At 45.6% G+C, this 25,684-nt stretch overlaps 1 protein-coding gene across 1 annotated transcript in view; it reads left to right on the plus strand.

The window, feature by feature from the left end:
* The window catches only part of LOC144798086 (uncharacterized), a 613,288-nt gene extending 591,280 nt beyond the window's left edge, over positions 1–22,008 (plus strand). Inside the window, exon 8 of the mRNA XM_078668856.1 lies at positions 21,809–22,008. Coding sequence (XP_078524982.1) covers positions 21,809–21,922 — 114 coding nt within the window. The 3' untranslated portion in view covers positions 21,923–22,008. The remainder of the gene's footprint in view (positions 1–21,808) is intronic.
* Positions 22,009–25,684: the final 3,676 nt, after the last annotated feature.

Consider the following 25,684-nt stretch of genomic DNA (forward strand, 5'->3'; position numbering starts at 1 on the left):
GGCGGCTCTTCAGAGTGGCGATTGGCACAAGGCCAAAGAAGAATGGAAGATCTTGACGATAGCTGCCCAGCAGATCATGGAGAGCCTATACCACGTCAGGGACGAGCTCACCGAAGACACTACGGGGTGCTTGCTGAGGGGACATCGGCTGGTGATCCCAACGTCATTAATGGATAGATGTGTCCAGCTTGCCCATATAAAGCACCAAGGCATGGTAAAGACTAAGTCCCGTCTTCGAACAAAAGTGTGGTTCCCACTGATGGACGAATTGGTGGAGGCCACTGTCCGTTCTTGCTCGTCATGTGAAGTGACCGGGGAAATGCCTCATCCTGCTCCTGTCATTGCGGAACCTCAGCCGAGGTCTCCGTGGTCCTGCGTCAATCTTGATTTCGACAGTCTTTCTGATGGCCGTCATACATTTGTGGCTATTGATGAACATTCAATGTATCCCGAGGTTGAAATCATAGTCGCTCCTAGTGCCACTGAAATAAAACCGAAGATTGAAAAGATCATGGCCACACATGGCCTGATACAGGAACTGCGAACAGACAATGGGCCTCCCTTCCAGGGGCAAGAACTGGCCACCTACCTCAAAGATCTTGGCATTCACCACCGAATCACTCCCAGATGGCCCCAAGTCAACGGTGACGCGGAGAGATTCATAAGGACTCTAAATAAAGTAATCCGACTTGCCCACGACAAGAGACAGTCAATAGAGCTGGCTATCTTTACCTTTCTCACAAGCTACCGCCAGACGCCCAACACCACCACTGGTGTCGCACCTGCTCACCTGCTCATGGGCCGGGTGATCACGTACTCAATACCTCACCACCCGCAGTGGCAGCCGAAGACGCCGATGACACCTGGATTGACGCCCGACGTCGAGAGGCCTACGCCCAAGTCAGTCAGCAGAGGAAAGCCAAGTCCCGACAGTTTGAAAGGGGGGACTTGGTGCTGCTCAGGAATTGTTTCGCCACTGGCAAGTTTTGGTTGCCATATGAAAAGAAGCCTTGGACTGTGGTTAATGTCAAAGGAACCCAGATCATTGCAGTCCGAAGTAGAGAGACTGTGGACCGAAATGTGTCCCACTTTAAGAAATATTACTCTGAGGTGTCAGCGGCATCCCAGGTTCAGCCTGAGGTTGATCACGACACCCTGTCAGAGGATGGTGAAAGTCAAGAGGACGTGATGGAGCTGGGTCCCCTGGACGAAGGTGGTGAATCCGGCACCTCTAGTTCCCCTCAGCAGGATGGCATTCGCAGTGCGGGGCTGGAGGTCTCTCGTGATAATTTCTAGTCTGGTTGCTGTTAAGCCACATCTGAAGCTGAAGTTGCTGGGTCTCAAAACCGAGGCCAGTCCCAATATCGACTGCGAAGAAATCCTGAACCATCATATCGATTGAAGGGCTATTTCACATAAGACTGTTCTTGATTTGTTGTTGACTGAATATTGATGCTGGTCCTGGAATGTGTGGTTTGACAACTGGTCTGGTATTGGGGGTCTGAAGCTAATGTTGTTTTGATATTTGTTGGGGAGGAATGTTGTATTGTGCCTGTGACATAACAGTCACGTACGTTACGTTAAGGTCATGTGACCTAGATTAAATAAAAGTAAGGTACGCGCAAACGTACGCCATTGAGGCTACGGAGGAGAGTCCCAGTAGCAACCTACAACCTGCCTCCCGTGTCTCATTTACTGTGCCCCCTTAGGCCCACACCATAGTCACCTCAGTGTTGGCGCCAACCCGGCGTGCAACACAACAGGCAGTTAGTCCGCTATCCCTCCGGGGGGTCTTGTCCTGCACTGTTTCTCTCTGTTGTGGTTCATTACGGCAGAGACCGAGAGGGAGACTAGGGCCGTGAGTATGCACTGGGTCCACACCGACTCCACAACGCTGTCTCCGCTTCGCTCTGCAACGCTACCAGCACACACACTCGAGCCATACAGATCACCCAGGTCTTTTGTTAGTCAGAGAGGCCTCCCTAAGTTTGAAGCAGCAGCTGTAATGCGGAAAGAGGTCAAGAGCAGGGCGAAGTAGGCTTGAGGGCAGGCAGGCTTATCTGCTGGAGGCTGCCATTTTATGAAGGTCTTATCGGAGCGAAACTCATTACATCAATTGTAATTCTTATTTTGGGTCAAATTCTGATATAGGCAGGTGGGAAATCCGAAGAAGAGTTTACATCCCCATTTTTAAGACTCCAATGTAGTGAGCAATGCTTCAGATTGATAGGAAGCATTGGGATATGCGCTGGAGCACAGTGACCTTGATCAGGCTGTAAACTACGGCACCCTGTCAACTTATCTATAACACCTGTCCTTTTATTGCCAATTTGAATAGTCCAATGTGCCTTAAAAGTTACCAGTCAGAAATTTCCTTTGAAATAATCTGCTATATCACATTAGAGTTTATGTTATTTTTTTGAAAATCACTTTTATTCTAGCATTTCTTCAAACTGGCTGTTAGTTTTTCTTTAAAGTCATTGGGCCTCATTTATGAGGCCTTGCGTCAGTTTTGCGCTTCCGATGCGTCTCTTTTTGGGACGCATCGGCAGCGTAAAACATGCCTCCTGTTGCGCACTATTAACAAAGTGACGCATCTAAGCAGATGCGTCACTTTGTAAACCCCTGCGCTACATTATACCTGCGTCAGGTATAATGTATGCAGAGGGGGTGTTCCCCCGCAAAAAGCCTCGTAATAGTGACGCATTGAAATCTATGAGATTTCACTGCGTCATTTTTAGGGCGCTGTTGCGTCAAAATCTTGCACCTGCCTCACAGCAGGCTTAAGACTGACGCAAGCTCTTTCATATTTGGGCTTTCCCCATGTGAAAGGACACATTGCTGGAGTTGCGTCACTTTTGTGACACACCCCAGCAATGCGTGACTTTTGCGCTTACAGATACGTCAGAAATACTGACGTATCTGTAACTCCTTGCGACATGATGCGTCATACAGTTAAATATGACTCATCAATCATGTCGCAAGGAGTGCGAACTGAGAAGTGACGCATTGCTGCTTTCACGCAGCGATGCGTCATTTCTCATAAACGAGGCCCATTGTGTTTGAAATCTGTATGTCACATGTTCCAATCGTCGTGTGACAGCTCTTACCAGAAGTGTACTTTCAGTGTGAATCACACTGTAACAAATGCCCACTGTTAAAAAGAAAAAGAGCATCAGTCAAATTGTCATAAGCACAACCCAGTGGAAATTGGGAAATTGTATGCATTAATGTGTGTTCCGAAAGCAAGTTAGTAAGATGCTTTACTGCATCATATTTGAATTTGGACAAATCAGTGCAGTGTTGCACAATTGTGGACATTGGAAAATGTGAATCAATATAACATTGTAGAAACTAGACCATAATATAGAGCTAGAACTAATATGTGCATCGCTGTATCCAGGGTTCATTTGAAGATACGTATAAAGAATTATTTACAGTTTGGTGCAATGGGGCATCCACCATAAAATGGTAAATACACCGTTGTGTCAAAATCACGGTCCTTCCTTCGCATTTAGAGGTGGGGAAACGGCTAGATTTCACAAGCTGATCCTCAGCCTGCTGTACTAGTGTAAACCATAGACTTTCGGGTCATAGTGACGGTCACCCCACCCTAAGCGCCCAATTACGAGTTTTACGATGTGGTGCCAGCTCGGCCCTCCGCCAATCCTGCATTGAGGCCGCCTGCCAAGAGTATTTCTTGTGTCTTGTGGGCTTTTTTTGGTGTTCCCATGGTGGTACCTTAAAAAACAGTCACCTCAATGGGAAAGCCAAAAACATTCCCTGCATGGTGTGGACTGAAAAGTTCTGGCTGAGAGGAAACTTGTAATATGCTTGGTGGGACCGTAGCGGTCCTCCCAAGCATATTGTGGCCTCCTGACCGACCACAACACTGCCAGGGAAAGGCGGTTCCCTGGCGGCTGGGGTGGTCCCAGGTCAGTACCACCGCCTGACATGTAATCGGGCAGTCTGGAGACTGCCAACGCCGTGCCCCCACTAGTCTGGTGCCGTTGGCCAACCAAACTCGTAATCGTGCCTAATTAGAGAGAAAAGATCATTACTCATTTTCCTATCCAGGTCCACCATGAGAGACTTGGCAGTCTTGGTTGGGAAATTGCACAAGGACCTCGACTCACAGGAAGAAAACTCCCTGGGGCATATTATCAAGGAAACGCGATGAATATCGCATTTCCTGCTTTGTGCGATTCTGTTTAACGCCGCGTATCGCCGGATTTAATCCCCGAGATATCGCATTATTATCAAGGCATATCTCCACGGCGATTAAATCCAGCGATAGCGGCTTGAAACAGAATTGCGCAAAGCTGGAAATGCGATAATTATCGCGTTTCTTTGAAAATGCCCTGTTGCCTCAGCCGTACATTCCACCTGCCATTAATAGTAGGGCTAGGTCAGTTTCTGACCAGGCGTTACAAACCTGCGATAACCGCTGTTTGCGTGGTTTATTTTATTGCATCGTGGGTTTGCTTGAGGCTTGATAATCTGGCGCTGCCATGTCAATGCGGATATCAAGGGAGATATCTAAGGGGACGCCTACTTTGCATTTCATTAGCGATATTCATCGCTGACATGCAAAGTGGCGTTTAAAGGGCTGTTAAAACCAGGAAACGTGCGTTAGCGTGCCCTTGCTGATACTGCGATCGAATTATCGCCGCTTTTCGGCCGAAAACGGCCGAAATCGGCTGCTAAATCGGCTGCTAAAGCGGCGATAATTCTCTTGATAATATGCCCCTCTGTTAGTTAAGCCACTGCTATACTGTTCTGAAAAAACAAATGCTCGGTCGGTAGAGGATCAGTTCCTTCTATGGAGCTGTTGCAAGTGGGTATCTCTAAATCTTGCATTTGGACATGGACCGGGGGGAACGAAACCCATAGTGCTTTCTGACCAGCAGAAATGACATGGCCACGCACCAAACTTTACATGAGCCAAGTAAACATTCATGTAAAAGACTAACTGGAGGGGACCCATAGACCACGTTGGGATGGGTGTATACTGAAAATTAGAACAATTCCCAACAGGTATCAATTAGAAGACAGTTTCAAAAGGTGTATGCAATATGCATTACAAACAAAGAAAAGAACAGAAAGGAGTCTCTGCAGTTTTTTGAAAAAGGGTATTATTCACCACTTCAGGAGCAAGGCGGGTCTATTGCATAGTAATACAGTTAAACAGCACTGTACAGATCAAATCGTGTGACAACCCGATGGCACTTGGTGAGAGGTGATATATACATAAATATATACAGTGAGTGGTAGTGATAGTGCAAGTGCTGGGGTGAAACAGCGTGGTCGGCGCGTAGTGACAATTGGTGAAATTTGTAAAGTAATGGCTCCAAGGATCAAGTTGTAATCACTTAAAACAGGAATAGGTCAATTTTCCAGGAGTACAAAACATAATGGGCGCCAAAGAATTTAAGCTGTGTGGTCGACGGCGTTTCGATCCCCGTCAGTCGGGATCGTCATCAGGACAGGGTTGTCGATGAAACAGGGCTGTGGGGGAAGAGAAGGGCTGGTCAGTTGGAGGGCAGGGAAGTGATTACGGGGTGGGAGGCGCGTGTGCGTTAGTTAGGAGCGGGAGGCGCGCAGGTGACTAGCAGGTCAGGAGACACTTGGCTAAAAGAGTCTAATGGTAGTAAGTGAACTAAGGGCGAGGGCTCATGGTGCTGAGCGAGCGCGGGAGCTATGCATTGATAATTAAGGAAGGTATCTCGTAAATAACTGGCGCGGTAGCAGGAGCGGTGGGATAGGTCAAGGACCCAGTAACAGAGGTGCTAATTTGGACGGCACACTTACATGGCCACCCAAGGCAGAATCGTGCGGGTGGAGATACGGGTGTTCAGTAATGGGTCCAATGCTGTATGGAGAGGAAATGGTTAAATACAATTTAGCATGGGAAAGGGGGGTCAGACGCTAAGGGTATCGTAAGTCCGTGAGGAAGCCAGTGATTACCTGAATAGCAATTCGGATGGCTTGGATCAGCGGGGGTAACCGGCGTCTGTGGAGAGGAAGGCAAGGCGGGAGTAATTTGAAGGCCGAGTGTAATAAACTGGCCGAGCAAGATAGGATCGCACATAGAGTGCGTGTGTTGCCACGTACCTGAGTGAATCCGAACGGCGGGGCGATGAATACTATCGCGGAGGGCTGAAGCTCGCAATGAATGCGGAAGCAGAGCGCGGCTCGGTGACAACGCTAGGGATGAAAAGCTGCACTGCGCGCGCACTCGGAATGGAGGCGGGGCGGGGGGCGTGACTGTTGGTTGCAATGGCAACGATAGAAACAGGAAGAGTAATGGTGCTAGCCAGCGCGTGTGCGGTTCAAAGCTGGTCATAGCAGGGTGCGCGGAGACCGGGTCAGGGAGAAAAGCGGTAGTTGGTAAATTCGGGGTTACGTCATCCATAGAATTGAACTCCAAAATTACATATTCACGGCCACATATTAAATAATTTAGACATTTTAAACATTTTAAACATCTGTTCCAACGGACAAAGTTGCAATTATAATAACAATGAAAGTTCTACTGGTACGCCCGAAGAGTGGTGCAGTTTTTAGCAGGGAAGGTTGGGGTGAAGGAAAACTGATCCTTCTACCATAAGGTAACATCATGCCGAGTTGTAGGAAAAAACAGTATTTACATAAATAAAGACCATATTAAGCAAGTTCATATTATGCAAGTTCAAGCCACTAGTGTCAATAAGTAGACTCCATAATTAAATGAAAGATCTGCTTATACAATCATGAGTAACAATGGTGGGCAGCCAGGCAGTGTGGTTTTAAACTGGGGGGTTAATTACATAGAGATCTAAGGGTGGCTTAGTGTGAAGGTGGCCTAGTATCACATTTCAGATTAAGTGGAGCGGTGTGCAGTCTGAGGGTATGTGTCCAAGAGGGTACATTTTATACAGTAATCGTGTTATTCCACTCATCAAAAGTGTTAAGCCCATGATTGACAGAGTCCACTCGTGCAATCCATTTACATTCCGCTCTATTCAGAAGGGCAGTCATGTTGCCCCCTCTAATGGGTAGTGTGGGTTTTTCGATGACCGTCCATCTCAGGTCTGTGTCAGCATGTGATTTCTCCAAAAAGTGTGAGACCAGGGGAGCTGTAAGAACCTTACAGTTGATCCTACTTTTATGCTGGATTATCCTCTGTTTGACCATTTGGGTGGTTTGGCCAATGTAGAGGAGGTCACAGGGACAACGGATTGCATAGATGACATTTTGGGTTTTGCAATTAGAGTGGTGTGTGAGTTGATGGGTTTGCCCATTATAAAGAAACTCTTTTGTGTTAGCAGTCAACTCGCAGACACTGCAGGATTGCCATTTGAAGTGTCCAAGTACTGGATCCAACCCCCAAGCTGCGGTGATGGTGTGTCTTTCCGTGGATGTAGAGGGCCATGTAATGGCTCGTACCAGATGGTTGGCGATGTTGTTGCCCCTTTGGTATGAAAATAGAGGTGGCTCCTGGAATTGTTCTTCAGAGCGTAGAATGGGTCAATTTTTCTTAATTATTTTGGAAATTTTGTTGCTGTCCGGGCTGTATACTGAGACAAAGGGGATTCTGGTCATGGTCTTTTTGTTGTCATTTGGTACCAGCAGATCCTCGCGATGATTGTACCAGGCCCGTTTCTTGGCTTTTGTGACCAGGCGTCTGGGATAGCCTCTGTTGGTTAGTTTGGTGACCAGTATGTCTGCCTCCCTGAAATAGTCTTTTCGCCATTTGCAGTTACGGCGAATCCTTAGGAACTGGCCGTAGGGTAGGCCGTCTCGTAGGCCTCTGGGGTGGTGGCTTGAGTAGTGTAGTAGAGTATTACGTTCTGTGGATTTTCGAAAGAGCAGAGTACCCAGGGCGCCGTCTTCAGCATGAATTGTGACATCAAGGAATGGTAGATCATTATTTTTCCATTCACTGGTGAACTTTAAATGTTCCTGTGCAGTATTCAACCAGTCAACAAAGAGTAAAAGGGTGTCTGATGTTCCGTTCCAAATTAATAGAATATCATCTATGTAACGACACCACAGATGGATTTGGGGCCGGTACAGATTGATGCAGTTTAGGATCAAAGATTTTTCCATGTCGTGAACAAATAGAATAGCAAAGTTGGGTGCGAAGCAAGCGCCCATAGATACTCCTTTCACTTGTAGGTAGAAGCTGTTTTTGTACATGAAGTAGTTATTCTGCAGGGCAACACGTAGGAGGTCCATGATGAAATCAGTCGGGATCTGGGTGGGTTGTGGTCTGGAAAGTAAAAGGTTTTTGATTACCTCGAGTCCTTCACGGTGGGGGATATTAGTATACAGCAACTCGATGTCCATACTAACCAATAGCTGGGATTCTTGATCAAAGGGTAGGTCTTCTATGGTGTTGATTAGGTCCATCGTGTCACGTATGTATGTGTCTGTGACAGGTACGAATTCTTTAATAATCGAATCCAAATATTTACCAAGAGGTTCCAGTACCGATCCGCATCCAGACACGATGGGGCGTCCAGGAGGATTCCTGGCATCCTTGTGTATTTTGGGAAGGACGTACAGGACAGGTGTTCTAGGATGTGGGTTATTAAGATATTCAAATTCCTTCTTTGTTATGATATTGAGATCCTTGGCTGTAGTTGTAATTGAAAGGATCTTTTGTTTTATATCTGTCAAGGGGTCTTTTGTTAGGATTCGATAATGTTCGGTGTTGGTGAGTTGACGTTCGATCTCCTGATCGTATTGCGTGTTACTGAGAACAACAATGCCACCCCCCTTGTCTGCGGGCTTGATGACGATCTCGCAATTGTTTTTGAGGGAGTTAAGAGCTTCTTTTTCTGTTAAGGGAAGATTGTAAGGAATGAACCGGGGTGTAGCTTTGAGGTCCATAACTTCCTTCATTACTAGTCTTTCAAAGGCCAGTATTTCGGGTGGCATCTGGTTGGACGGGGGGTTGAAAGTGGAGGGCAGCCGGAAGGGGGAGATTAGGCCCGTACTGGAGTCTGGTTTGTCGGCAAAGAATTGTTTTAGTCGGATTCTCCTGAAGAATTTGAGAAGGTTTGATTGCAACTCTAGAAAATTGGTTCTTACAGTAGGTACAAAAGATAATCCTCGGGACAGTAGAGTAGTTTCTTCGTGTGTCAAGATGTGATTAGACAGGTTGAAGATGGGGATTGTCATCTCGATTGTGCTTATAGCAGTATTTATTGAGGGGGGCCCCATTGGTAATAGCGGTTGCGTGTTTGGCGGTTGCCTGGTACTTGGGGTTGATATTGTCTTCCTCTGGTTGTAGGGTTTTGTGGTGGTGGTTGCCCTCGTCCTCGGCCTCGGGCTAAAAAACCGGGTGGTAGGAGTGGTTGTGGTCCTGAAGTTGAGGCGGATGTAGAGGCGTCTGTATCGTCTCCCGAGCTGTTGGATGAGACGGAGAAGGTAACCCGTTGGTTATTTCTAAAACGTCCCCAGTTGCGTGTTCTGGGAGGGTTCTGTTGAGTGTTATAGAACTCCTCGTTTAGATAGGGGTATGTGTTCTCTACTTTGTAATTTTTAATGTCTTTTTCTATTTTGTTCACTTTTTTGTTTACTTCGAATGTATTGAAGGTAGAAATGGTATTGTTGATTTTTTCTAGTAGACTTTTGGCGTCAGTGATGGTGGTATCTGCTTGGATTTGTTTCTCTAGTTGGTCAATTTCCTCTAGTTCTAGACGGCTGTGTTCAATGGCCGTATCTATCCCTAGGACCATCCAATGCCTGGAGCATGTAGTCGCTAGATAGCTGAAGTTGGTTCTAAACTTTGGGTCCTGGGTAAAGATGGCTGGGGTGTTGCGGATTTGTAACCCTAGGGGGATAACTCCTGAACGCAGGTAATCCGTCAGCATACGTGCATGTAGATCAGTCCTGATCTGCTTCTTTTTAAGCTTTTCAAGTTTGTCCAGAAGGACACGAGAGGTGTTGGGGGCAGGGGTGGTGGAAGTCGAGAGTTGCGCTCCCGAGAGTAAAGAGGGACCGGCCAAGCGTGATTCAATGTATTCTTCTGAATAGGTGAGGGACTCCTTAGACATCTTGTGTAAGCCAACAGGTATTATACAGATGTGTGCCTATATTATTGAGGCATTAGCAGTGAAGTACACTGAGGTACTACTCTTGCAGCTGTGCAGCTGCTCCTAATATGTAAAAGACTAACAGGAGGGGACCCATAGACCACGTTGGGATGGGTGTATACTGAAAATTAGAACAATTCCCAACAGGTATCAATTAGAAGACAGTTTCAAAAGGTGTATGCAATATGCATTACAAACAAAGAAAAGAACAGAAAGGAGTCTCTGCAGTTTTTAAAAAAAGGGTATTATTCACCACTTTAAGAGCAAGGCGGGTCTATTGCATAGTAATACAGTTAAACAGCACTGTACAGATCAAATCGTGTGACAACCCGATGGCACTTGGTGAGAGGTGATATAAACATAAATATATACAGTGAGTGGTAGTGATAGTGCAAGTGCTGGGGTGAAACAGCGTGGTCGGCGCGTAGTGACAATTGGTGAAATTTGTAAAGTAATGGCTCCAAGGATCAAGTTGTAATCACTTAAAACAGGAATAGGACAATTTTCCAGGAGTACAAAACATAATGGGCGCCAAAGAATTTAAGCTTTGTGGTCGACGGCGTTTCGATCCCCGTCAGTCGGGATCGTCATCAGGACAGGGTTGTCGATGAAACAGTGCTGTGGGGGAAGAGAAGGGCTGGTCAGTTGGAGGGCAGGGAAGTGATTACGGGGTGGGAGGCGCGTGTGCGTTAGTTAGGAGCGGGAGGCGCGCAGGTGACTAGCAGGTCAGGAGACACTTGGCTAAAAGAGTCTAATGGTAGTAAGTGAACTAAGGGCGAGGGCTCATGGTGCTGAGCGAGCGCGGGAGCTATGCATTGATAATTAAGGAAGGTATCTCGTAAATAACTGGCGCGGTAGCAGGAGCGGTGGGATAGGTCAAGGACCCAGTAACAGAGGTGCTAATTTGGACGGCACACTTACATGGCCACCCAAGGCAGAATCGTGCGGGTGGAGATACGGGTGTTCAGTAATGGGTCCAATGCTGTATGGAGAGGAAATGGTTAAATACAATTTAGCATGGGAAAGGGGGGTCAGACGCTAAGGGTATCGTAAGCCCGTGAGGAAGCCAGTGATTACCTGAATAGCAATTCGGATGGCTTGGATCAGCGGGGGTAACCGGCGTCTGTGGAGAGGAAGGCAAGGCGGGAGTAAGTTGAAGGCCGAGTGTAATAAACTGGCCGAGCAAGATAGGATCGCACATAGAGTGCGTGTGTTGCCACGTACCTGAGTGAATCCGAACGGCGGGGCGATGAATACTATCGCGGAGGGCTGAAGCTCGCAATGAATGCGGAAGCAGAGCGCGGCTCGGTGACAACGCTAGGGATGAAAAGCTGCACTGCGCGCGCACTCGGAATGGAGGCGGGGCGGGGGGCGTGACTGTTGGTTGCAATGGCAACGAAAGAAACAGGAAGAGTAATGGTGCTAGCCAGCGCGTGTGCGGTTCAAAGCTGGTCATAGCAGGGTGCGCGGAGACCGGGTCAGGGAGAAAAGCGGTAGTTGGTAAATTCGGGGTTACGTCATCCATAGAATTGAACTCCAAAATTACATATTCACGGCCACATATTAAATAATTTAGACATTTTAAACATTTTAAACATCTGTTCCAACGGACAAAGTTGCATTTATAATAACAATGAAAGTTCTACTGGTACACCCGAAGAGTGGTGCAGTTTTTAGCAGGGAAGGTTGGGGTGAAGGAAAACTGATCCTTCTACCATAAGGTAACATCATGCCGAGTTGTAGGAAAAAACAGTATTTACATAAATAAAGACCATATTAAGCAAGTTCATATTATGCAAGTTCAAGCCACTAGTGTCAATAAGTAGACTCCATAATTAAATGAAAGATCTGCTTATACAATCATGAGTAACAATGGTGGGCAGCCAGGCAGTGTGGTTTTAAACTGGGGGGTTAATTACATAGAGATCTAAGGGTGGCTTAGTGTGAAGGTGGCCTAGTGTCCAAGAGGGTACATTTTAGACAGTAATCGTGTTATTCCACTCATCAAAAGTCTATTCAGAAGGGCAAAAGACCTGAGATGGACGGTCATCGAAAAACCCACACTACCCATTAGAGGGGGCAACATGACTGCCCTTCTGAATAGAGCGGAATGTAAATGGATTGCACGAGTGGACTCTGTCAATCATGGGCTTAACACTTTTGATGAGTGGAATAACACGATTACTGTCTAAAATGTACCCTCTTGGACACATACCCTCAGACTGCAGACCGCTCCACTTAATCTGAAATGTGATACTAGGCCACCTTCACACTAAGCCACCCTTAGATCTCTATGTAATTAACCCCCCAGTTTAAAACCACACTGCCTGGCTGCCCACCATTGTTACTCATGATTGTATAAGCAGATCTTTCATTTAATGATGGAGTCTACTTATTGACACTAGTGGCTTGAACTTGCATAATATGAACTTGCTTAATATGGTCTTTATTTATGTAAATACTGTTTTTTCCTACAACTCGGCATGATGTTACCTTATGGTAGAAGGATCAGTTTTCCTTCACCCCAACCTTCCCTGCTAAAAACTGCACCACTCTTCGGGCGTACCAGTAGAACTTTCATTGTTATTATAAATGCAACTTTGTCCGTTGGAACAGATGTTTAAAATGTTTAAAATGTCTAAATTATTTAATATGTGGCCGTGAATATGTAATTTTGGAGTTCAATTCTATGGATGACGTAACCCCGAATTTACCAACTACCGCTTTTCTCCCTGACCCGGTCTCCGCGCACCCTGCTATGACCAGCTTTGAACCGCACACGCGCTGGCTAGCACCATTACTCTTCCTGTTTCTATCGTTGCCATTGCAACCAACAGTCACGCCCCCCGCCCCACCTCCATTCCGAGTGCGCGCGCAGTGCAGCTTTTCATCCCTAGCGTTGTCACCGAGCCGCGCTCTGCTTCCGCATTCATTGCGAGCTTCAGCCCTCCGCGATAGTATTCATCGCCCCGCCGTTCGGATTCACTCAGGTACGTGGCAACACACGCACTCTATGTGCGATCCTATCTTGCTCGGCCAGTTTATTACACTCGGCCTTCAACTTACTCCCGCCTTGCCTTCCTCTCCACAGACGCCGGTTACCCCCGCTGATCCAAGCCATCCGAATTGATATTCAGGTAATCACTGGCTTCCTCACGGGCTTACGATACCCTTAGCGTCTGACCCCCCTTTCCCATGCTAAATTGTATTTAACCATTTCCTCTCCATACAGCATTGGACCCATTACTGAACACCCGTATCTCCACCCGCACGATTCTGCCTTGGGTGGCCATGTAAGTGTGCCGTCCAAATTAGCACCTCTGTTACTGGGTCCTTGACCTATCCCACCGCTCCTGCTACCGCGCCAGTTATTTACCAGATACCTTCCTTAATTATCAATGCATAGCTCCCGCGCTCGCTCAGCACCATGAGCCCTCGCCCTTAGTTCACTTACTACCATTAGACTCTTTTAGCCAAGTGTCTCCTGACCTGCTAGTCACCTGCGCGCCTCCCGCTCCTAACTAACGCACACGCGCCTCCCACCCCTTAATCACTTCCCTGCCCTCCAACTGACCAGCCCTTCTCTTCCCCCACAGCACTGTTTCATCGACAACCCTGTCCTGATGACGATCCCGACTGACGGGGATCGAAACGCCGTCGACCACACAGCTTAAATTCTTTGGTGCCCATTATGTTTTGTACTCCTGGAAAATTGACCTATTCCTGTTTTAAGTGATTACAACTTGATCCTTGGAGCCATTACTTTACAAATTTCACCAATTGTCACTACGCGCCGACCACGCTGTTTCACCCCAGCACTTGCACTATCACTACCACTCACTGTATATATTTATGTATATATCACCTCTCACCAAGTGCCATCGGGTTGTCACACGATTTGATCTGTACAGTGCTGTTTAACTGTATTACTATGCAATAGACCCGCCTTGCTCTTAAAGTGGTGAATAATACCCTTTTTCAAAAAACTGCAGAGACTCCTTTCTGTTCTTTTCTTTGTTTGTAATGCATATTGCATACACCTTTTGAAACTGTCTTCTAATTGATACCTGTTGGGAATTGTTCTAATTTTCAGTATACACCCATCCCAACGTGGCCTATGGGTCCCCTCCTGTTAGTCTTTTACATATTAGGAGCAGCTGCACAGCTGCAAGAGTAGTACCTCAGTGTACTTCACTGCTAATGCCTCAATAATATAGGCACACATCTGTATAATACCTGTTGGCTTACACAAGATGTCTAAGGAGTCCCTCACCTATTCAGAAGAATACATTCAATCACGCTTGGCCGGTCCCTCTTTACTCTCGGGAGCGCAACTCTCGACTTCCACCACCCCTGCCCCCAACACCTCTCGTGTCCTTCTGGACAAACTTGAAAAGCTTAAAAAGAAGCAGATCAGGACTGATCTACATGCACGTATGCTGACGGATTACCTGCGTTCCGGAGTTATCCCCCTAGGGTTACAAATCCGCAACACCCCAGCCATCTTTACCCAGGACCCAAAGTTTAGAACCAACTTCAGCTATCTAGCGACTACATGCTCCAGGCATTGGATGGTCCTAGGGATAGATACGGCCATTGAACACAGCCGTCTAGAACTAGAGGAAATTGACCAACTAGAGAAACAAATCCAAGCAGATACCACCATCACTGACGCCAAAAGTCTACTAGAAAAAATCAACAATACCATTTCTACCTTCAATACATTCGAAGTAAACAAAAAAGTTAACAAAATAGAAAAAGACATTAAAAATTACAAAGTAGAGAACACATACCCCTATCTAAACGAGGAGTTCTATAACACTCAACAGAACCCTCCCAGAACACGCAACTGGGGACGTTTTAGAAATAACCAACGGGTTACCTTCTCCGTCTCATCCAACAGCTCGGGAGACGATACAGACGCCTCTACATCCGCCTCAACTTCAGGACCACAACCACTCCTACCACCCGGTTTTGTAGCCCGAGGCCGAGGACGAGGGCAACCACCACCACAAAACCCTACAACCAGAGGAAGACAATATCAACCCCAAGTACCAGGCAACCGCCAAACACGCAACCGCTATTACCAATGGGGCCCCCCTCAATAAATACTGCTATAAGCACAATCGAGATGACAATCCCCATCTTCAACCTGTCTAATCACATCTTGACACACGAAGAAACTACTCTACTGTCCCGAGGATTATCTTTTGTACCTACTGTAAGAACCAATTTTCTAGAGTTGCAATCAAACCTTCTCAAATTCTTCAGGAGAATCCGACTAAAACAATTCTTTGCCGACAAACCAGACTCCAGTACGGGCCTAATCTCCCCCTTCCGGCTGCCCTCCACTTTCAACCCCCCGTCCAACCAGATGCCACCCGAAATACTGGCCTTTGAAAGACTAGTAATGAAGGAAGTTATGGACCTCAAAGCTACACCCCGGTTCATTCCTTACAATCTTCCCTTAACAGAAAAAGAAGCTCTTAACTCCCTCAAAAACAATTGCGAGATCGTCATCAAGCCCGCAGACAAGGGGGGTGGCATTGTTGTTCTCAGTAACACGCAATACGATCAGGAGATCGAACGTCAACTCACCAACACCGAACATTATCGAATCCTAACAAAAGACCCCTTGACAGATATAAAACAAAAGATCCTTTCAATTACAACTACAGCCAAGGATCTCAATATCATAACAAAGAAGGAATTTGAATATCTTAATAACCCACATCCTAGAACACCTGTCCTGTACGTCCTTCCCAAAATACACAAGGATGCCAGGAATCCTCCTGGACGCCCCATCGTGTCTGGATGCGGATCGGTACTGGAACCTCTTGGTAAATATTTGGATTCGATTATTAAAGAATTCGTACCTGTCACAGACACATACATACGTGACACGATGGACCTAATCAACACCATAGAAGACCTACCCTTTGATCAAGAATCCCAGCTATTGGTTAGTATGGACATCGAGTCGCTGTATACTAATATCCCCCACCGTGAAGGACTCGAGGTAATCAAAAACCTTTTACTTTCCAGACCACAACCCACCCAGATCCCGACTGATTTCATCATGGACCTCCTACGTGTTGCCCTGCAGAACAACTACTTCATGTACAAAAACAGCTTCTACCTACAAGTGAAAGGAGTATCTATGGGCGCTTGCTTCGCACCCAACTTTGCTATTCTATTTGTTCACGACATGGAAAAATCTTTGATCCTAAACTGCATCAATCTGTACCGGCCCCAAATCCATCTGTGGCGCCGTTACATAGATGATATTCTATTAATTTGGAACGGAACATCAGACACCCTTTTACTCTTTGTTGACTGGTTGAATACTGCACAGGAACATTTAAAATTCACCAGTGAATGGAAAAATAATGATCTACCATTCCTTGATGTCACAATTCATGCTGAAGACGGCGCCCTGGGTACTCTGCTCTTTCGAAAATCCACAGAACGTAATACTCTACTACACTACTCAAGCCACCACCCCAGAGGCCTACGAGATGGCCTACCCTACGGCCAGTTCCTAAGGATTCGCCGTAACTGCAAATGGCGAAAAGACTATTTCAGGGAGGCAGACATACTGGTCACCAAACTAACCAACAGAGGCTATCCCAGACGCCTGGTCACAAAAGCCAAGAAACGGGCCTGGTACAATCATCGCGAGGATCTGCTGGTACCAAATGACAACAAAAAGACCATGACCAGAATCCCCTTTGTCTCAGTATACAGCCCGGACAGCAACAAAATTTCCAAAATAATTAAGAAAAATTGGCCCATTCTACGCTCTGAAGAACAATTCCAGGAGCCACCTCTATTTTCATACCAAAGGGGCAACAACATCGCCAACCATCTGGTACGAGCCATTACATGGCCCTCTACATCCACGGAAAGACACACCATCACCGCCGCTTGGGGGTTGGATCCAGTACTTGGACACTTCAAATGCCAATCCTGCAGTGTCTGCGAGTTGACTGCTAACACAAAAGAGTTTCTTTATAATGGGCAAACCCATCAACTCACACACCACTCTAATTGCAAAACCCAAAATGTCATCTATGCAATCCGTTGTCCCTGTGACCTCCTCTACATTGGCCAAACCAACCCAAATGGTCAAACAGAGGATAATCCAGCATAAAAGTAGGATCAACTGTAAGGTTCTTACAGCTCCCCTGGTCTCACACTTTTTGGAGAAATCACATGCTGACACAGACCTGAGATGGACGGTCATCGAAAAACCCACACTACCCATTAGAGGGGGCAACATGACTGCCCTTCTGAATAGAGCGGAATGTAAATGGATTGCACGAGTGGACTCTGTCAATCATGGGCTTAACACTTTTGATGAGTGGAATAACACGATTACTGTCTAAAATGTACCCTCTTGGACACATACCCTCAGAATGCAGACCGCTCCACTTAATCTGAAATGTGATACTAGGCCACCTTCACACTAAGCCACCCTTAGATCTCTATGTAATTAACCCCCCAGTTTAAAACCACACTGCCTGGCTGCCCACCATTGTTACTCATGATTGTATAAGCAGATCTTTCATTTAATTATGGAGTCTACTTATTGACACTAGTGGCTTGAACTTGCATAATATGAACTTGCTTAATATGGTCTTTATTTATGTAAATACTGTTTTTTCCTACAACTCGGCATGATGTTACCTTATGGTAGAAGGATCAGTTTTCCTTCACCCCAACCTTCCCTGCTAAAAACTGCACCACTCTTCGGGTGTACCAGTAGAACTTTCATTGTTATTATAAATGCAACTTTGTCCGTTGGAACAGATGTTTAAAATGTTTAAAATGTCTAAATTATTTAACATGTGGCCGTGAATATGTAATTTTGGAGTTCAATTCTATGGATGACGTAACCCCGAATTTACCAACTACCGCTTTTCTCCCTGACCCGGTCTCCGCGCACCCTGCTATGACCAGCTTTGAACCGCACACGCGCTGGCTAGCACCATTACTCTTCCTGTTTCTATCGTTGCCATTGCAACCAACAGTCACGCCCCCCGCCCCGCCTCCATTCCGAGTGCGCGCGCAGTGCAGCTTTTCATCCCTAGCGTTGTCACCGAGCCGCGCTCTGCTTCCGCATTCATTGCGAGCTTCAGCCCTCCGCGATAGTATTCATCGCCCCGCCGTTCGGATTCACTCAGGTACGTGGCAACACACGCACTCTATGTGCGATCCTATCTTGCTCGGCCAGTTTATTACACTCGGCCTTCAACTTACTCCCGCCTTGCCTTCCTCTCCACAGACGCCGGTTACCCCCGCTGATCCAAGCCATCCGAATTGCTATTCAGGTAATCACTGGCTTCCTCACGGGCTTACGATACCCTTAGCGTCTGACCCCCCTTTCCCATGCTAAATTGTATTTAACCATTTCCTCTCCATACAGCATTGGACCCATTACTGAACACCCGTATCTCCACCCGCACGATTCTGCCTTGGGTGGCCATGTAAGTGTGCTGTCCAAATTAGCACCTCTGTTACTGGGTCCTTGACCTATCCCACCGCTCCTGCTACCGCGCCAGTTATTTACGAGATACCTTCCTTAATTATCAATGCATAGCTCCCGCGCTCGCTCAGCACCATGAGCCCTCGCCCTTAGTTCACTTACTACCATTAGACTCTTTTAGCCAAGTGTCTCCTGACCTGCTAGTCACCTGCGCGCCTCCCGCTCCTAACTAACGCACACGCGCCTCCCACCCCGTAATCACTTCCCTGCCCTCCAACTGACCAGCCCTTCTCTTCCCCCACAGCACTGTTTCATCGACAACCCTGTCCTGATGACGATCCCGACTGACGGTGATCGAAACGCCGTCGACCACACAGCTTAAATTCTTTGGCGCCCATTATGTTTTGTACTCCTGGAAAATTGCCCTATTCCTGTTTTAAGTGATTACAACTTGATCCTTGGAGCCATTACTTTACAAATTTCACCAATTGTCACTACGCGCCGACCACGCTGTTTCACCCCAGCACTTGCACTATCACTACCACTCACTGTATATATTTATGTATATATCACCTCTCACCAAGTGCCATCGGGTTGTCACACGATTTGATCTGTACAGTGCTGTTTAACTGTATTACTATGCAATAGACCCGCCTTGCTCTTAAAGTGGTGAATAATACCCTTTTTCAAAAAACTGCAGAGACTCCTTTCTGTTCTTTTCTTTGTTTGTAATGCATATTGCATACACCTTTTGAAACTGTCTTCTAATTGATACCTGTTGGGAATTGTTCTAATTTCCAAGTAAACATTCGGCAATAATGTTCCCCAAAAAGTATTCAGAGGTTTGAACAGAGGGTTTCCGTGTGCAAATCTGTCTAATTTATGTCCATTTTGAACAATATGATTGCTCCACTACAAAACTGAACCAATTGCCACAACATTTCCAATTCCGAAACATTCTTGGAGTGACAATGAGTGCCTACTCCACTGTAAAATTGACTTTGAATGCTAGGCATTTATTTACCAATTTTGATGGGAAAGAACCTTTACAACGCAACTTTTACAACGCTCTACCATTACAACGAAACTTTTACAATGCAACATCCATTACATCGCATGCCATTACAACCCAACCATTACAATGCATGACACTACAACGTACCACTACAACGCATGTCATTACAACGCATACCATTACAACGCATAACATTACAACGCATAGTACCCTTACACTATCCAACACTTACCCTACTGTTGCACCCCCTGGAGTTAGAATATTAGTTTTTACCCCTACACTATCCAACACTTACCCTACTGTTGCACCCCCCTGGAGTTATAATCGTTATTTTTACCCCTACACTATCCAACACTTACCCTACTGTTGCACCCCCCTGGAGTTAGAATAGTAATTTTTACCCCTACACTATCCAATACTTACCATACATGCAATGTAATGTTATGCGTTGTAATGGTATGCGTTGTAAAGGCAGTATGCGTTGTAATGGAATGCGTTGTAAAGGTAGTTTTAAAAAAATTCGTTGTAATGGCATGCGTTGTAATGGAATACGTTGTAATGGATGTTGTGTTGTAAAAAATGCATTGTAAAGGTATGCGTTGTAACATCATACATCCAATTTTGATGGACCGGAGCACTTTCAATACACTATTTTCATCAACAATTTGGAAAGAAATGCTCAGTAGTGAACCCTCAAATTTACATACACTTTGGGTTGGGTTTACTTACTTTTGTAACACAGACACAACACAAAGTATTGGGTTGGAATTCCAATGCAATTCACAGTTTGATGTCCGTTGCAACTCAAAGTAACACAACTCAGCACATATTAATATATTGCGTCATTTTGCTTCAAGGACGCGTCGTACAGGTGGTGCATCGGCTCTCCAATGCATCCACCCTTGGATTTTGACACAAATCCTTGATTTGCAGACATGAATTTCTTCCAGAATAACGTGCTTCCCTGTGGCTGGAGTAACAAGGAGAAATGTTTGTATTTCTACTTGTTTTTTCCTCTTTGCATGTGTGCTGCATTCTACAGCACACATACAAAGAAAATATTGCATTTCACCATAGGTTTTGTGCACAAAGTGACCCTATTCTGCATGAAAACTATGCTGACCACAACGCAGACCCCCTGCACTATAATGTAAGGGTGTTTGCTTTGACACACAGCGATACAAAAGGGGATGATGGACGGAGCGTTTGAACAAATCAAACACTCACCCCCAGTCAACTGATCTGGGTTTAATCCATCACCATTCTTTAGTTCACTCAGCCACCCCAGTTCAGACATGGCTATATGCAAATCAGTCTGACCCTGTGCCTTATGGGAACAGTCCAGCCCGAACTGCCAAGCCATGTCTTCCCTGGACCGGAAACAAGCATCCTGGGACCGGTTTCTGGCATTCCAGCCGTCTTCAGCCCGGCTTGCTTGAATCCAGTGGCAAAGTGAGCAAGGGACTCATGTCTGCACAAATGAGGCATATAATGGTGTTTTGGTGCTTTCTGCACCAAAATATGCACCAAACGTTTTGACTTGCCGAACCTTATCAATGGAAAAAACAATGACGTCATCATCTGTATCACATTCGGCAATCACTGAGTGTGACTAACATTGCCTGGTTGGTAATGGCGAGCTATCTGCCACCAGGTGTTATTGTTAATTAACAAGGCACTTGTAATAGAGACCACAGAAAAACAGAACCACTACCAATTGAGAAACTAGGAATCCACCAACTAAGGAGGTGGCTGATGAAATCTAAGCTATTGATTGATGTAGCATTTATCTTGTATGCTTTAGGGACCTAAATAGCCTTTCTGTACCACTGGAATTGTGTATTATGATATAAGTATCAGAGAGGCTAGAGTGTTCCCACTTCCTAAGAGGTTGATTAGATCACTGCCCTATCATTATTGGAAGAGAGGGTGAGGGATGGGGTCGATATCACTGCAGGTAGGTATGATGTCACTGGAGTCAGGCAGGCAGCTTATGATGTAACTATTGAACAAGTGTGAAGTTTGTGATGTACCTAGAGAAAACAAATAAAGTTACCTCATCACAAATTTAAGATGTTAGGGATTGGGCCAGTACTCATCCTGCATATTAGAAATCGAAAAAATGTGGATGTATTCTAAGGCTTTTTATATAACAGTTTTAACTAAGCCTTACAGCAGAATTGTCACCAACAGTAATAAACATTGTGTGCCCTTTTCTAGGCCCCCTTGACACCACAAGAAAGCGTAAAAGGGATCCTGAATGTTCTCTACCATCTCACTGAAAAAGACAATGGATGTCTGCTGGACTGGGAAGGAAAGTCCATCCCTTGGTGAAAAACCAACCTGCCTTCAAGATCAAGAACACCTTAAGAATATGCTGCTGTGGTTGACAGCCCACTATTTGAAATTTCACTAAATAAAGCATCTTTTAATATTATGAAACTTGACAATGATTGTTTAACTTCCAGTCTATGGCAAATGGCCAAGGAGGGGGAAAACACCAGTAACCAGCTGTCCAAGAGTCCGGGAAGACGTTATTGGGCAGTTCTCCCCAGGCCATATAAAGACCATAATAGCCGTATTAAATTTAACACGGGCTGATGGCCCAGATAACCTACCTGCTGTTGTTATAAAAACCAATCCAGAGTGGTAGGCAGAATTCCTTTCAAAGATGTTTTTGAGGATCTTAAATACAGGAATTATGCCGGATAGTTGGAAAGGGGCAATTATAAGACCGATACATAAAAAAGAAGATGTAAATTCCCCTAAAAATTATCGCCTAATAAATCTTCTGGATATTGCGGAAAAAGTATTCTCCAAAGGAATCCTAGGGCTACTGAAAGATTGGGCAGAAGATAACTTGATAGTACCCCCTGAACAGGGTGGATTTAAAGAAGGGCATTCAACGGTGGACCACTGCTTTGCTCTCTGGGCGGTTGGTCGCGCAGAAGTCAATAGAGCAGAGGGGGTAATCTTTTTTGCTGCTTTGTGGACTTCCGCGCGGCGTTCGACCTTGTGAGCAGGGAGCAGCTGTGGTCAACCCTGGTAGATTATAAAATACATGATGACATGCTAGCCCTTATACAGGCCCTGCATTCAGACAACTGGGCCCAGGCAATCTTGGATGAGGAGGGGGGATTGTCAGGGAGGATCCAGATTGGAAATGGCCTGAGGCAGGGGTGTTTACTGGCCCCCCTGCTTTTTTCATTGTTTATTGCAGACCTACCATTTAAATTAGGAGAGGTCAGAGGGGCCAGCCCAAAAGTAGGAGGTAACCATATATCTTGCCCGCTATATGCGGACAACCTGGTGATTGTGGACCAGACAGCGATAGGTCTCCAGAGAAAATGAAATGTGTTTAATAAATACTGCTTAAACAAAAAACTAGTAGTGAATATGGAGAAGACCAAAATATGGGGGCATATTATCAAGGGGGTTTATCTCCGCTTTTTTGGCTTTAAAAGCCAAGAAAGCGGAGATAAAATTATCTCCCTATTACCTAGCTGTCGCTAACACCAGTTAGCGACAGCTAGTAGGAGATAGCGACCATCTTGGGCCCCACATTGCATGTCAGTGATATTTATCACTAATGACATGCAAAGTGGGCGTGCCAAGATGTTAGCGACTGGAAACAGTCGCTAACATCGCTATCTCCTATTACCAACTTTTGGAGATATTCGCGCTAAGCGCGAATATCTCCAAAAGCTAACACCTGCCCTGAGCAGTTCTTAGCCATGTTATCCAATGGGAGGTGGATAACATGGCTAAGAGCATTAGCTCGGTAATGCATGAATATCGCTGACTTTTCAGTGATATTCATGCATTGCGGCCGTTTTTATCGCATTTGCGATAAACCTTGGTAATACCAAGGTTTATCTGCGATAAAAATCGCCGCAGCTTAGCGGTAACATTTTCTCTCTAACCAAGCAATAGCGATAATTATCACTATTGCTTGGTAATATGCCCCATTATGTTTTGGTAAAAGCAGGACTAGGGGACATATTACCAAGCATGAGCGAAAAATATTGCTAAACTTGGTTAGCGGCCAAAATTATATCGCCGAGCATCGCCCATTTTTATCGCTTAGGAACCTTGATATTATTAAGGTTATCTCCTAAGCGATAAAAGTTGGCCGAAATGCATGAATATCGCTGAAAAGTAAGCGATATTCATGCATTATCGAGCAATTGCTCTTAGCCATGCTATCCACCTTCCATTGGATAACATGGCTATGAACTGCTCTGAGCAGGCATTAGCTTTTGGAGATAATCGCGCTTAGCGCGATTATTTCCAAGAGTTGGTAATAGGGGATAGTGATGTTAGCGACTGTTTTCAGTCGCTAACATCTTGGCACGCCCACTTTGCATGTCATTAGCGATAAATATTGCTGACATGCAAAGTGGGCCCCTAAATGCCCGCTATCGCCTATTAGCTGTCGCTAACTGGTGTTAGCGACAGCTAGGTAATAGGGCGATGAAATTATCGCTGATTTAGCGGGAAAAATTCCCGCTAAAGCGGCGATAAGGCCCTTGGTAATATGTCCCTAGGTTCCCTTGGTGCCTTGGCACAGTTCTTCTAGAGAGGGTGACAGAATATAGATACCTGGGAATATGGTTTATGCGTAATCTGAAATGGTCCACCCAACTGGAGGCTTTGACCTACTTAGCAATGATTCCTGCACAATTTTTATATGGGGCAGAGGTACTTCTTTTAAGTGGGAAAACATGTTGGGATAAAGAAGAGGGCAATATCCTGAAAAGCTTGTTCTCACTACCAAAGGCATCAATGGTACAAGCGGCAAGATTACAGCTGGGACTCACCTCTTGGGTAGTAACTGCCAGCACTGCCCTGATACGCTTTTGGCAGCGCCTAGGGTTAGGGGTGTTTCAAAAGATCTCCCAGTGGTGTAGAGGTGATATTCAATAAACAAGAAAAGAGTGTCCAATGGTTATTTTCGACCACAAAAAGGAGCAAGTAAACGGCTTCACTTAAGACGTTAAAGAAAGCCCTCACTCACCACCTAGTGATGACATGCTTCATCATCGGGCCCCACCAAAGAGACCGAGTGTCTCTTTGGTGTGCTGCAACACCAGATTTACTGCGGAGCAGGTTGGTGAGTTCAGGCAGTGTTGTGAAAAGAAAAGATACTAGTGAGTGGTGGATGATTAAAAACAGTCCGTAGTGTATCAAAATTGACTTTATTTTAATGATCAATAAGGACAGGATTATAAAAATGTATGTGTTGGAAATTTGTCCACAATTATTTGAGTGGTAGTTTCCTAAATATCAGTTGACATGTTTCAGCCACGAAACGGTGTGAATTTACCTGGCATTCATCAGGACTCTGCGTGTGCTAAACCCTGGCGGAATGGACGCGCTAAGGCCCACCCTTACCTAGGGGCGTGAAAGTGAAAATTAACAAAAAAGTGTGAAGTGCAAAAAATTAGGAAGGATAGATTGTCTTCCTAATTACTCCTGGTTTAGGAGGCTTCCAGCTTGAGGGTTTCTGCACCTGAAAATAGAAATGACAAGGACATACAGACAGGACAAAACATACATTCAGTAATGATGCTGATCACTTATGTAAATCCAAAGTGCTCCAGTGCGTGGTTTTAGAGATATTCGTGGTAAAATAACATTATAGTTATCACCACCATAGTCCCTGGGCTCTTAGATACTAAATAATGGGTAGTGCTGTGTGCTACTCGTGCTATGCAAAAATAAGGTTGATTAAAAGGGGAGGATATCTCCCTTGTTGCTATCAAAGTAAAATGCAGGCACGATCGTGCTAACAGATTAAAATATCTCACTTTCGTGGTGTGAAGGATTCGCACCATGGGTCACAGGAGGGGGGTGGGAACGTAATTGGCACACCCTGTGATTTGTCAAAACAAAGGAAGTAAACGCTCAGTAAGTCGTATAGCATTAAATTAGTACTTAGCTTAGTAGTGAAATCGTGAACAGATCGCTGCTTCTACTCATGCCCACGACGCTCGGCACCCGCTGTGTACCTGCATCTACCCTCGACCGGACCCCGAAGATATGGACGCGGGACCAGGAGAGCATTAAATGGATGTTTGCAGTGATCGGCTTCCG

The sequence above is a fragment of the Lissotriton helveticus genome, chromosome 12 (assembly GCF_964261635.1).
Source record: "Lissotriton helveticus chromosome 12, aLisHel1.1, whole genome shotgun sequence".
Classification (NCBI taxonomy): domain Eukaryota; kingdom Metazoa; phylum Chordata; class Amphibia; order Caudata; family Salamandridae; genus Lissotriton; species Lissotriton helveticus.